The sequence below is a fragment of the Hyperolius riggenbachi genome, chromosome 2 (assembly GCF_040937935.1).
Source record: "Hyperolius riggenbachi isolate aHypRig1 chromosome 2, aHypRig1.pri, whole genome shotgun sequence".
NCBI lineage: Eukaryota > Metazoa > Chordata > Amphibia > Anura > Hyperoliidae > Hyperolius > Hyperolius riggenbachi.
The window spans coordinates 227162882-227176510 of record NC_090647.1 but is presented as its reverse complement, the minus strand read 5'-3'; the positions used below and the strand labels follow the sequence as shown (position 1 = coordinate 227176510).

Here is a 13629-nt window from a genome sequence, read left to right as displayed (position 1 = left end):
TAGTTAGGTAGGTGCCCACAGTATAAGTTAGAAAAGTAGGTGCCTCCAGTAAGGCTAGATAGGTAGGAAATCCAGTATAGGTTAGATAAGGTAGGTGTCCCCAGTATAGGTTAGATAGGTAGGTGCCCCCAGTATAGATTAGATAGGTAGGTGCCTACAGTATAGATTAGATACGTAGGTGTCCCCAGTATAGATTAGATAGGTAGGTGCCCACAGTATAAGTTAGATAGGAAGGTGCCTTTAGTATAGGCTAGATTGGTAGGAGCCCCCAGTATAGGTTAGATAGGTAGATGCCCCGAGTATTGGTTAGATAGGTAGGTGCCCGCAATATAGGTGAGATAGGTAGGTGCCCCCCCCCCCCAAATAGTGGGAGGAGTCAGCAACGGGGAGGGCAGCCCGGCTTCTTCCTCCCTTCCTCTCCTCCGGTCCGCCCTCCATGCTCCTTCCTCCACTGCAGCGTAAGCGCAGGGAAACCTCCTATTGAGCTACTCACCTCCCTGCTCATTCCAATCGACGATTACTTGCCGTTGGTCTCCTCTGCAAAGCCGCTTATGCACACTCTACTTCCTCCCTCAGAGTCCAAGAAACGGGGCTGGCAGGAAGGTTAGTAGTTGGGGCCTCCACAGCTCTGGGTCCACCTACAATCACATGGGACAGCTTCTCTCTAGTTACACCCCTGCAACCATAATGCAATTAAACTGTAATGGATCAACACATTTTTACAGGTAATGTGCTATGGGCTAGAAATAATATTTAGAAATAAGTTAACCAGCTGAGCGGTCTGGACGAGCTCAGCTCGTCCAACACCGCCAGCGGCTGCCGCTCAGGCCCTGCTGGGCCGATTTTAATGAAATAAAAAGCAGCACACGCAGCCGGCACTTTGCCAGCCGCGTGTGCTGCCTGATCGCCGCCGCTCTGCGGCGATTCGCCGCGAGCAGCGGCGAAAGAGGGCCCCCCTAGCCGCGTGAGCCCTGCGCAGCCGGAACAAAAAGTTCCGGCCAGCGCTAAGGGCTGGATCGGAGGCGGCTGACGTCAGGACGTCGGCTGACGTCGATGACGTCACTCCGCTCGTCGCTATGGCGACGATATAAGCAAAACAAGGAAGGCCGCTCATTGCGGCCTTCCTTGTTTATTCTGGGCGCCGGAGGCGATCGGAAGATCGCCTCCGGAGTGCCCTCTAGTGGGCTTTCATGCAGCCAACTTTCAGTTGGCTGCATGAAATAGTTTTTTTTTTATTTAAAAAAAACCCTCCCGCAGCCACCCTGGCGATTTAATCAGAACGCCAGGGTGGTTAAACCCCAGGAAACCCACATTTAATATGTGCTTGTGTATCCTGGCTGGATAGTGTACTAGTTGCTGCCTCTGACATTGGAGACCAGGGTTCAAATCTAGGCTCTTCCTATAGCAAGTATTTATTCAGTAAGGAGTCATGGGGCAAGACTCGCTAAAGCCGCGTACACAGGTTTGATTAAAGTTGGCTGAGGCGTCCAAATCATAAAAAAAAGAGAAATATGTTTGGTCAGTGCTCTGTATTGCTTTTCAGAAAATGTAAGTGGATGCTCACAAATTGCATTTTTCTTTTGCCCGCAGATCCAAATTTCCGAGGACCTTTGATTGCAATCTTTGCTGTGGGGGCTTTCTTGATCATTACCTCTTTAATTGTTGTAAAATTCTTTCAAGTTGATATCGTTCTCTGGTATAGAAGTTCCCTGTTTTCTCGTCCACATCTAAATGGTATGTTTACATATGGGAAAGCCAATGAAACCAGAAAAAAATATTTATTAAAAATTGGAAAATACATTATAATTATTGTAATAATAATACTTAATACATCTTTTATGATTTGATATTGTGTAAGCTTGCAAAACCATCAAATCTGAAATCAAAGTACAGCACTAAAGAATAATAGTTATTGTTATTAATAATTATGACTGTAAAATCTGCTAAGTGAGTAAAGGATGAGTGTTTTCTTAAGGTAACCATAGACCTGAAGATTATGGGCAGATTCGGCAAAGAGACAAATTGATCTCTAATTAAATCTGATTAGAGATAAATTTGTCTCTTGACGAATCTCGTCGAAGCTGCCGATATACTACAGGCCATTTCCCATCCGATTTCAACATGACATATTCAGGGAATCGACTGTGCCCGCCGCGTCCACACCGCCGTTGCCCCCCAATGTATAAATGTGCCCCCCCAGTGTGTGCATTTATACATTACCTGTCCTGTAGCAGCCTCCACATGGTGACCGTCCGCTAGCGTGTATGAGTCTATGCGGAACCTGGAGAAATGGACAGACACCGCATGGAGGCTGACATCGGACAGGTAATGTATAAATGCACAAACACGGGCGCGGGGGTGTAGGTGCACATTTATACATTGCATCACCAGGGGTTTCTTTGTTTTGTCGCTCGTTCCAAAATCGGCCGCCGTACCGCTGCACACCTGACCAACCAACTTCGGGACGACATCTTGAAGCATGGGCAATCGACAATGCCATTGGGCATGCACTTGGCACTTGATTTTCATCCAATTTGATTATAATAAACTGATGTATAGCCACCTTTACACATTTTCATGCTTCAAGTTTCTCATTCTCAGGCCTGCAAGGCTGATAAGATAATTCAAGACAACCTTAAACGAGTTATCAGCTAAAATAGGAAAAATGAGCTTTACTCACCTGGGGCTTTCTCCAGCTCCTAGCAGCCTTCTGTCCCACGCCAACTGCTCTGCTCCCCGCCGTCGTCCTGGTCTCCGTACTCGGTGCGGAAGCCAACCCCGAGGTCGTCCGCACTGCACCTGCGTGAACTGCTGCTGTCAATCAAGCCCACGTTGTACGCGGCTTACTGCACAGTACTACTAGCAATCATATTAATGATATCTACTGTAAGTGATCGCTACATAGGGAAAAAGTCATTTAAAGTGTATTTTACTCTGGTGCAAATGTAAATCTAATACAGAATGTATTTGTACAAATTAATAATTGCTCAATAAAACTACATGTAATGAACGTGGTTTAATATATTTAGAGATGTATACTGATATATTTTACAGATGGGAAAGCATATGATTCCTACATTATGTACCCTAAAAATGCCACTGGGAACAGTTCTTATGAAATGGATTTGTTTGTGCTTAAGATACTTCCTGATGTTTTAGAGACACAGTGTGCTTATCGACTGTTTATAATAGGAAGAGATGATTTACCAGGACAAGGCAAGTATCTTGAGATCTTATGTATGATGCTGGCTGCTAAACAAGATCGTTCAATACAATTCGTTGATCTTTAATGATGTAGTAAGCTGATAATCTCTCTGAATTATATACAGTAACCTATAAAGAATAGTCTGTAGGAAAAAACAAAACAAAACCATAATGCATATCTATAAATATCTGTTAGCTAGGACACAAGGCTTGGTGTCAGTTCCTTGCTGACATATGTGTGTGCTCATGAACTAGGTCAGTGATTTGCAAACTTGGCTCTCCAGCTGTTAAGGAACTACAAGTCCCACAATGCATTGCAGGAGTCTGACAGCCACAGTCATGATTCGTAAAGGCAAATGCATTGTGGGACTTGTAGTTCCTTAACAGCTGGAGAGCCCAGTTTGCAGATCACTGAACTAGGTCTATGGCTTTAATTGACAATTTCTTGTGTCCGCAAGGATAATTGAAGGTATATAGCATACAAGCATTAAAAAGCTCAGGGGCGTAACAATAGGCCCTGCAAGGGATGCAGCCGCGCGCAAGGGGGGGGGGGGGTTGGGGGGCACAAGCCACAGGGGGAGCCCCATGGGGGAAAAGTTTCTTGTCCCTGTCCTGAGAGACTGACAACTAAGGGCACGGAGAGAAGAAACTTCCTGCTCTCTGCACAATTGCTCCAATGACAGCATTTGCTTAGCCACTGATAAGGAATCATACAAAGTTTTGTAGACAGTCCCTATTCAATGTTCAGCAGGTTGTTGTGTACAGCACTGCTCTACCCCCAGTCTCTCTACCCCTCCCCGAGTGCTCTGTACTGTAGTGATGCTGGAGAAGTCTGCAGAGCCAATTCTGCTCTATCAGAGATGGACAGTGTGAGTGTAATAAGCTGAGGCTGGGAGCACACTTTTCTGTCGATTTTCTATATGCGTTTTCTGCACACCATGTGTGTCTGTATGTGTGAAAACATGCACGATTTATCACAGAAGCTAATGTAATTGATAGAGAAAACGCTTCACTGCTCTCTGATTTTATCTGCATGGGGAAAACACATTCAAATGTGCACTAGCCAACTGAATAACATTGGTTCTCAGTTTACTTTCGCAGAGGGGCCCAGTAATTTCTAGTTACTCCCCTGAAAAGAACTATTTGTAATAAAACCAGTAGAGATGGCCTGAATGGTTTGCACGCAAACTTATTCACGCAAACTTCGGTGGTTCGTGTTCGCAATCGAACGCGAACTTTATGCGCGTTCGACCCACCCCCTATACTACATCATTAGGGTCAACTTTGACTCTCTACATCACAGTCAGCAGACACAGGGTAGCCAATCAGGCTACACTCCCTCCTGGAGCCCCCCCCCCCCTTATAAAACGCAGGCAGCATCAGCCATTTAATTCACTCGTGTGGCTGCAGTAATTAGAGAAGGGAGGGAACCTTGCTGCTGACATAGGGAAAGCTTAGTTAGGCTCTTGTGTTAGGCTTGTTAGGTTGCTCCTTCTTGCTGATCTTATTGCTAAAAAGCACTCCTCATCCTCAACAGCTCTTTTGAAAGCTAATGTTATTCTTGTGATCTATTTTTGTGTGTGTGTGCGTCCCACAAACACTTGTGTTGCATATACAGACCTGTCAGTCAGCCGCAGCTGCTGCTGGGACCTTGGCCCCTTGGTAATTCCTACTGTGCCACTGCCAGGCCCAGCACATTCAGTGACTACCTGTATGTGTGACAGCTGCACAATTTTAATACAATCACTGCATACCCACCTGTTCAGTGCACCTACCCACCTACGTGAGCGCACGCAGTGTCACTGCACCTGTTCACGGTACCTCTGTGTGTGAAAGGCAGCTGCACATTTGTAATACCAATCACTGCATACTCACCTGTTCAGTGCACCTACCTACTAGAGATAGCCCGAACCTCTGATTTTCGGGTCGCGAACCTCCCGCAAAAGTTCGGTTTGCGCGAACTTTCGCAAACTGCAATAGACTTCAATGGGGAGGCGAAATTGGAAAACTAGAAAAATTTATGCTGGCCACAAAAGTGATGGAAAAGATGTTTCAAGGGGTCTAGCACCTGGAGGGGGGCATGGTGGAGTGGGATAGACGCCAAAAGTACCAGGGGAAAATCCGGATTTGACGCAAAGCAGTGTTTTAAGGGCTGAAATCACATTGAATGCTAAATTGCAGGCCTAAAGTGCTTTAAAACATCTTGCATGTGTATACATCAATCAGGTAGTGTCATTAGAGTACTGCTTCACACTGACACACCAAACTCACTGTGTAACGCACCGCAAACAGCTGTTTGTGTAGTGACGACCGTGCATGGCCAGAGTGCAGGCCGTGGCGGTTTTCAAGCCCATATGGTCGCCGGGCTGAGAACACTATGGAGGCGAACCGAACTTCCTGTTAACTGCACCTGTGTAACTGACTGCACATTGTATAAGTCAAGTCAGTGCATACCTTTCACTTCATCACCCCCAATATGGACAAAACAAAATGCAGAGGCAGGCCACCTGGCAGGTCTGTTCGAGGTTGCGCTGTCGTGATTTTGTGCGGCCCGCGACCAAACTACAGTGTTCAGAAGAAGGCACGTGCCATCAACCCCCAATATTGTCAGGACGTAGTTGACTATTTAACACAGAACACCTCATCTTTTTCAGCTTCCGCACGGAAGCGTGACATATCTTCTTCCTCCTGCTCTGATTCTGGCACCCCACTTAACACTCAGTCGGCCACCACCACCAAACTGCCACCGAAAATTGAGCCATGGAAAGACCAAGACCCACGTAGGGACAACTACCATACAAAGGCACATGATTACAAAGCACAAACTGCAATGGGATGACCACCTGAGGGAAAGCAGCACACAAAAGCAAATCCACACACCGCAGTGGAAGATATGCAATTATTTCCCAAAAAAGGTGATACCCAAACTGTACCATGATGTTGAAAGGCAAGTGGTGTCATCTCTGGCACACAGCGTTGGGTCAAGGGACCATCTGACCACGTGGTCTGCAAAGCATGGTCAGGCCTGCCCGAAGAGTAAGTCATTCCCCACACACAGCATCTCTGCCTGCACGCCGTGTGACTGCCTGCTTAAAGACTAAGTCGCTCCCCACACAGCATCTCTGCCTGCAGGCCACTTGACTGCCTTCTCCACCACCACCAACACGGTCCAGGACTCCGGGCGGATTCCTGAATTTTTAAGGCCGCTGCTAGCAGCGGCCGCTATAATAATTTTTCTGGTGCATGTACATGCCTGCCTAATTTTTCTGGCTGCACTGCGGCTGCAACAACAAAACAAAAGGCATGTACATGTGCCAATTCCCCTTCGTGATCATTACCTTGGATCACAATGAAGCAATGACCGCCGGCTATATGAGTGTCTCTTGGGGGGGGGGGCACACTTAAGATAATAAGGTTGTTGCTTCATTGGACAGACCAAATTTAATCAGCTGGACAGTCACTGTTCTGTCATTCAGCTACCTCAGCCTGGGCGACCATATGGGCTTGAAAACCGCCATGGCCCTTTACTCTGCCCATGGTGCGCACCAGTCCAGCAAGGCCGTCACTACACAAACAGCTGTTTGTGGTGCGTTACACAGTGAGTTTGGTGTGTCATTGTGCAGCAGTACTCTAATTACACTCCCTGATTGATGTATACACATGCAAGATGTTTTACGAAGGCACAGGATTACAAAGCACAAACTGCAATGGGATGACCACCTGAGGAAAAAACGCACGCAAAAGCAAAGCCACACACCACAATGGAAGATACCAGGCCGCAATTATTTCTCAAAAAATACGAAACCTAAACTGTACCGTGATATTGAAAGGCAAGTGGTAACATCACTGGCACACAGCGTTGGGTCAAGGGTCCATCTGACCACGAATGCCTGGTTTGCAAAGCACGCTCAGGTGTGCCCGAAGACTAAGTCAGTCCCCACACACAGCATCTCTGCCTGCAGGCCGCTTGACTGCCTTCTCCACCACCACCAACAGGGTTCAAGACTCCAGGCGGATTCCTGAATTTTTAACGCCGCTGCTAGCAATAATTTTTCTGGCTGCACTGCAGCTGCAACAACAAAACAAAATGCATATACATGTGCCAATTCCCCTTCGTGATCATTACCTTAAATCACAATGAAGCAATGACCGCCGGCTATATGAGTGTCTGCACACCCAAGATAATAAGGCTGTTGCTTCATTGTGGACAGACCAAATTCGATCAGCTGGACAGTCGCTGTTGTTCTGTCATTGAGCTTCCTCAGCCCGGCGACCATATGGGCTTGAAAACCGCCATGGCCTGCACTCTCGCCATGGTGCGCACCAGTCCAGCATGGCCGTCACTACACAAACAGCTGTGTGCGGTGCGTTACACAGTGAGTTTGGTCTGTCAGTGTGAAGCAATTACATGCCCTGATTGATGTATACACATGCAAGATAAGCACTTTAGGCTTCCAATTTAGCATGCAATGTGATTTCTGCACTTAAAACGCTGCTTTGCGTCAAATCCAGATTTTTCCCCGGGAGTTTTGGTGTGTATCCCACTCCACCGTGCCCTCCTTCAGGTGTTAGACCCTTGAAACATCTTTTCCATCACTTTTCTGGCCAGCATAAATTTTTCTAGTTTTCAAAGTTCGCATCCCCATTGAAGTCTATTGCGGTTCGCGAAAGTTCGCGCAAACCAAACTTTTTGCAGAGGTTCACGTTCGAGGTTCGCGAACCGAAAATCGGAGGTTCGAGCCATCTCTAAAAACCAGGACAACCTGGCTATATTACAAAAATGTACTGTCAGGAATATATTGAGGTGCTGATGATATTAGGAAATACAGGAACATATCTCTGTCATTTTCTGTCTGCTATATCTCACATGTGTATTCTGCTTTGAAGGGATGGTTATCTGGCTGTACTACATTTGCATTGAATATCTCTGGAAGCAGGGGGCTGGGACATTAGCATACAGTTCCTCTGGACAGCCAGAAAACAGGTAATTAGGAAACCCTTAATCAGACAGTTGCTTTGAAGCAGATCACACAGGACATCCTGCTGCAATGTGAAAGCCTTAATCAATTGTCACCTGTAAACTGGGGAGATTGGAGGTTAACAAAGTCTTTTGTTGTATAGGACACTGTTCACATGTGGATGTCAGATCTCTGGGAAATCAAATTATGTCTGAGGATGTTATTAAATCTAGCTTCCCCCCGTCCACACAGGCTTACAGCCTCCAGGCGTATTTCATAGTATAAAACCGCAGCTAGGATAGCCACAACTTGTAGTTCTTGGAGGTAGCTCACACGGCTAGAACTAACCTGGTTCCTGACCAGAAGTGCGTACCGCCCGCAACAACACCAGATCGATACGCTGGTACGTTTATTTCCCGTTTATTTTGGTAAGCAAAATCGCTTTGTGTGTTATCTTTGTACATTTTATCTTGTAACTATTTTTACTTTGTTTTTTTGTAATCTTTTTGTATATATTCAGTTCTGCACTGTTCTATGTTTTTTCTGGAATATTAAATTATTATTTAATAAGTTTGACTTCTGCCGTACTAAACTAACACTCATAGCCTAGAAGAGACTGAAGTGTAACCGTGTATAAGTTCATGCCTAATTGTACGCTTGAGCAACACTACCGTAGGAAATTGTAATTGCATTGTGTGTGGGGGCGTTTGTCATACGTTGGCCTAAGCGCGCAGCTGACCCAACGTACGAACAACGCCAGTGCGAGTAGCTAACAGTATCGTTCGGAACGACTGTTAGTGGGTCTTTGCTTCACGACAGTGTAAGATTGCAACTGTGTGTGTGTGTGGGTGCGTGGCGTTCCCGTATTTGGCCTAAGCGCAAAGCTGACCCAAATACGAAAACGCGGAGTGCGCGCTGAGGACTCGACAGCAGAGTGGAAGTGTCTAGCAACGCTAGTGGTGGCAGTGAGAGGTGTTTTGAGGGGTTCCAGCCTTGTTTGTAGCTTAAATAAGGCTGTTCCCCGCTTAATCTGGTCAAACCCGCAGTCGGGAACCGTATACGCAGGCGTGCCGCGGGCCGGTTCTTGACATAATTGGCTGGCAGTGGTGGCATCGTTTAGTACATTAGTACGCAGTTTAGCTCGCTATTCTGAGTACTAAAGGCTGGAAGCTTGCTAGAAGCAACTAGCCTACAGAAGTCTACTCAGTGCAGAATCTATATACGTTTTTTTTTTTTTTTTTTTGTTCAAAGATACACACTTGGTGTTTGCTTTCCCTCCCCCCCTTTTTTTTTCTTTTTATTTTTTGCAACACGATGGCTCAGAAAGCATCCAGCTATGCAAGGCAAAACAAGGAGATACTACTCAACCTGTGTGAGCACAAAGGCATCGAGACGGTGAGCGGCCAGACTAAGGAGCAGTTAGTTCGTGCGCTCGAGGAGCATGATGCGGCAGAGCAAGCCCGTGCTTTAACGTCAGCGGATGCAGCTCACGACACGACAGAGGAGGAATCGCTCCTGCCACAGAATGCGAGTGGAGACGATGTCCTGGATGATCCACCGAACTTGGAGATGACATCTCTGGAAGCCAACCTACAGCTACTAGGTTCGGCTGAGCCCGAACTGCGCCTAAAGCTGATTCTGGAACATCGGCAAGCAGAGAGGGAAATACGACAAGCCCAGAGGGAACAAGCTGCCCAGCGACTCCAGGCCGAAAGGGACAGACTCCGAGCAGAGGAGGGAAGAGCTGAACGGCAACACCAGCTGGAGCTGGCTAAACTTCAGCAACAGAACCGGTCTGCTGGACCCGCAGAACGCGAAGGTGAGCGAGTCCACAGAATCCCCCTGGATAAGTTCCCCGCTATGGACAAGGACTCTGACATAGACACTTTCCTACAGGGGTTTGAAAGGACTTGTCGGCAGTATGGGGTGCCCCGTGAGCAGTGGGCAAGATATCTCACACCAGGGCTGAGAGGCAAGGCCCTGGAGGCGTTTGTGAGTCTCCCCCAGGAGGAAGAAACAGACTTTGAGGCAATTAAGAAAGCCATTATTGCGCGATACCACCTCACGCCAGAAGTGTATCGCAAACGTTTCAGGACAGTGCAGCGAGGTCCTAATGACAGCTACCTGGATCATGCTTGCAACCTGCGCACTGCCTTCCAGCAGTGGGTAAAAGGACTGTCAGTGGAAACTTTAGATGCCCTGCAGGAACTGATGATAAAAGACCAGTTCCTCCACACCTGTCCTGTTGAGGTCCGGCTGTTTGTGCTGGATCGAGAACCAAAGACAGTGGATGAGGCTGCGGAAATGGCCGATTCCTACACCGCCCATAGAGCACCTGAGTCCCGGAGGACTACTACGCCCAGCTGGAGAGGAGAACAGATTGCTAAACCTGTTTCACCCAGCACCCAGAGGAGGCAAGCACCGCTGTCTCCTGGATTCAAGCAACCTGACACTCGGAAATGCTTTGTATGTGACAGGGTGGGTCATATCAGCACGACTTGCCCAGAGAGGAAGAGGGAGGCCCCAAAATCCAGTGAGGCCTCAAACCCCAGTGAAGTCCCAACGGCTTTGTGTGCTACCAGGAATGCTACTGGCTATGCAGAGAATCTGCAGCTTGTCACGGTTGGGGGTACAGTTGCCACTGGGCTGAGAGACACTGGAGCAGAAGTGACTCTCATACATCCCCAGCTTGTGAACCCAGAGCAGTACATACCTGGGAAAATGATTGCTGTCAGAGGAATTGGGGGTGTCACCCCAGCCATACCCACCGCCTTGGTCCACCTGGATTGGGGGGCCGGCAGTGGACTGAAAGAAGTTGGGGTAACTGACAAAATCCCCACCAACGTTTTGCTGGGTACTGACCTGGGACGGTTAGTAGCCCGGTATGAGCCTAATCCAACCCCCGTGGAGCCTGCATCCCCAGCAGAAGTTCAGGACTCTTGCAAGGTACTATTTGATAACGCAGTGCAAGTGGGGAGTGCTGGTGAGGCCCCAGGGGCTATGGACTGTGTGCTAGGAGCCAGCCCTAGTGATTCTCCAGTGCCTAGGCCTGGAGTGGGACATGTTGATATGGAGAATGCAGAAACTGATGATGTCATTCATGACACACGGACTATCGAGGTGATCGATGCAGGAACTGTTGAGGCTACTTGTAAAGTGCTGAGTAGCAATGTGTGTAATGATACAGATAATGTGGATGTTTTATGTGATGTTCTAAATGTCAATATGTATAAGACGGATAATGTTGATATCATATGTGTTGTGCTACATAATGATGCTTGTCCTGTGGACACTCCGTCGGCTGCAGGAGTAACCAGCAATGGTCGCTGGGCTGCAGCAGATGGATTGCCCACTGAAGGGGCAGACGGCACCAGGCCGGGTCTTCACCCTTCCGATGTTTTTAAGACCAAAGGTGAGGTGGTTTATGATACGTCTAATGTGGACGCTCCCTCAGCTGCAGTGGTAACCCGCAGCGCTAGTGGGTCTACCGCACAGGGACTGTCCACCGAAGTGGCAAATGTTGCTGGGTCAGCCACATCCAATCCGGAACCTGGCCCGGAGGGCCCAGGAGCCTCTCCGTCTGCAGCCTTCCTGGAATGTGTGACAGGCAGCACTGAGCTCTCTGGGGCTGTTCGATTTGACAGCAGCCTGGAAGAGCTCAGGGGGCTAGCCAGCAGGTCACCAGCTGGGAGGGGCGGGCTGAGAGGGTCCTGGGGAGTTATTCCCTCTGAGCTGTCCGAAGTGGAGGAGGCAGACCGGCAGATAATCGTTCCCCAAAGGGACCGAGAGATAGCTCCTGCCACTATAGAGGAAGTGCGTGTAGCGACGGTTGGAACCCTTCCCCAGCTGCAGCACTGTCTCTATGGTCGCAAATTCACGGTTGTCACTGACTCGCATTCCCCTGGTTGGTTACGTCAGGTTGCCAAGGGCAACGACACATTGCAGCAACCTGACCAACTTTTCCATTCCTGTAGCTTGGAGCTAAGGAGTTACCCCCCCAGGCCCGGCCGTCAGTGTCGGCTTTGGCAGGACGATTCGTTAGAATCATCTGCCGGCGCCGTCTGGAAGAGGGGGCGTGTCAGGAATATATTGAGGTGCTGATGATATTAGGAAATACAGGAACATATCTCTGTCATTTTCTGTCTGCTATATCTCACATGTGTATTCTGCTTTGAAGGGATGGTTATCTGGCTGTACTACATTTGCATTGAATATCTCTGGAAGCAGGGGGCTGGGACATTAGCATACAGTTCCTCTGGACAGCCAGAAAACAGGTAATTAGGAAACCCTTAATCAGACAGTTGCTTTGAAGCAGATCACACAGGACATCCTGCTGCAATGTGAAAGCCTTAATCAATTGTCACCTGTAAACTGGGGAGATTGGAGGTTAACAAAGTCTTTTGTTGTATAGGACACTGTTCACATGTGGATGTCAGATCTCTGGGAAATCAAATTATGTCTGAGGATGTTATTAAATCTAGCTTCCCCCCGTCCACACAGGCTTACAGCCTCCAGGCGTATTTCATAGTATAAAACCGCAGCTAGGATAGCCACAACTTGTAGTTCTTGGAGGTAGCTCACACGGCTAGAACTAACCTGGTTCCTGACCAGAAGTGCGTACCGCCCGCAACAACACCAGATCGATACGCTGGTACGTTTATTTCCCGTTTATTTTGGTAAGCAAAATCGCTTTGTGTGTTATCTTTGTACATTTTATCTTGTAACTATTTTTACTTTGTTTTTTTGTAATCTTTTTGTATATATTCAGTTCTGCACTGTTCTATGTTTTTTCTGGAATATTAAATTATTATTTAATAAGTTTGACTTCTGCCGTACTAAACTAACACTCATAGCCTAGAAGAGACTGAAGTGTAACCGTGTATAAGTTCATGCCTAATTGTACGCTTGAGCAACACTACCGTAGGAAATTGTAATTGCATTGTGTGTGGGGGCGTTTGTCATACGTTGGCCTAAGCGCGCAGCTGACCCAACGTACGAACAACGCCAGTGCGAGTAGCTAACAGTATCGTTCGGAACGACTGTTAGTGGGTCTTTGCTTCACGACAGTGTAAGATTGCAACTGTGTGTGTGTGTGGGTGCGTGGCGTTCCCGTATTTGGCCTAAGCGCAAAGCTGACCCAAATACGAAAACACGGAGTGCGCGCTGAGGACTCGACAGCAGAGTGGAAGTGTCTAGCAACGCTAGTGGTGGCAGTGAGAGGTGTTTTGAGGGGTTCCAGCCTTGTTTGTAGCTTAAATAAGGCTGTTCCCCGCTTAATCTGGTCAAACCCGCAGTCGGGAACCGTATACGCAGGCGTGCCGCGGGCCGGTTCTTGACATAATTGGCTGGCAGTGGTGGCATCGTTTAGTACATTAGTACGCAGTTTAGCTCGCTATTCTGAGTACTAAAGGCTGGAAGCTTGCTAGAAGCAACTAGCCTACAGAAGTCTACTCAGTGCAGAATCTAT

The 13629-nt window shown here is 47.8% G+C and overlaps 1 protein-coding gene across 1 annotated transcript in view; it reads left to right on the top strand.

The window, feature by feature from the left end:
* Window positions 1–13629, top strand: part of LOC137544240 (interleukin-1 receptor-like 2) — a 100311-nt gene that overhangs the window by 64530 nt on the left and 22152 nt on the right. The window contains exons 9-10 of the mRNA XM_068265290.1: window positions 1591–1734; window positions 3055–3216. Of these exons, the coding sequence (XP_068121391.1) occupies window positions 1591–1734; window positions 3055–3216 (306 nt within the window). The remainder of the gene's footprint in view (window positions 1–1590; window positions 1735–3054; window positions 3217–13629) is intronic.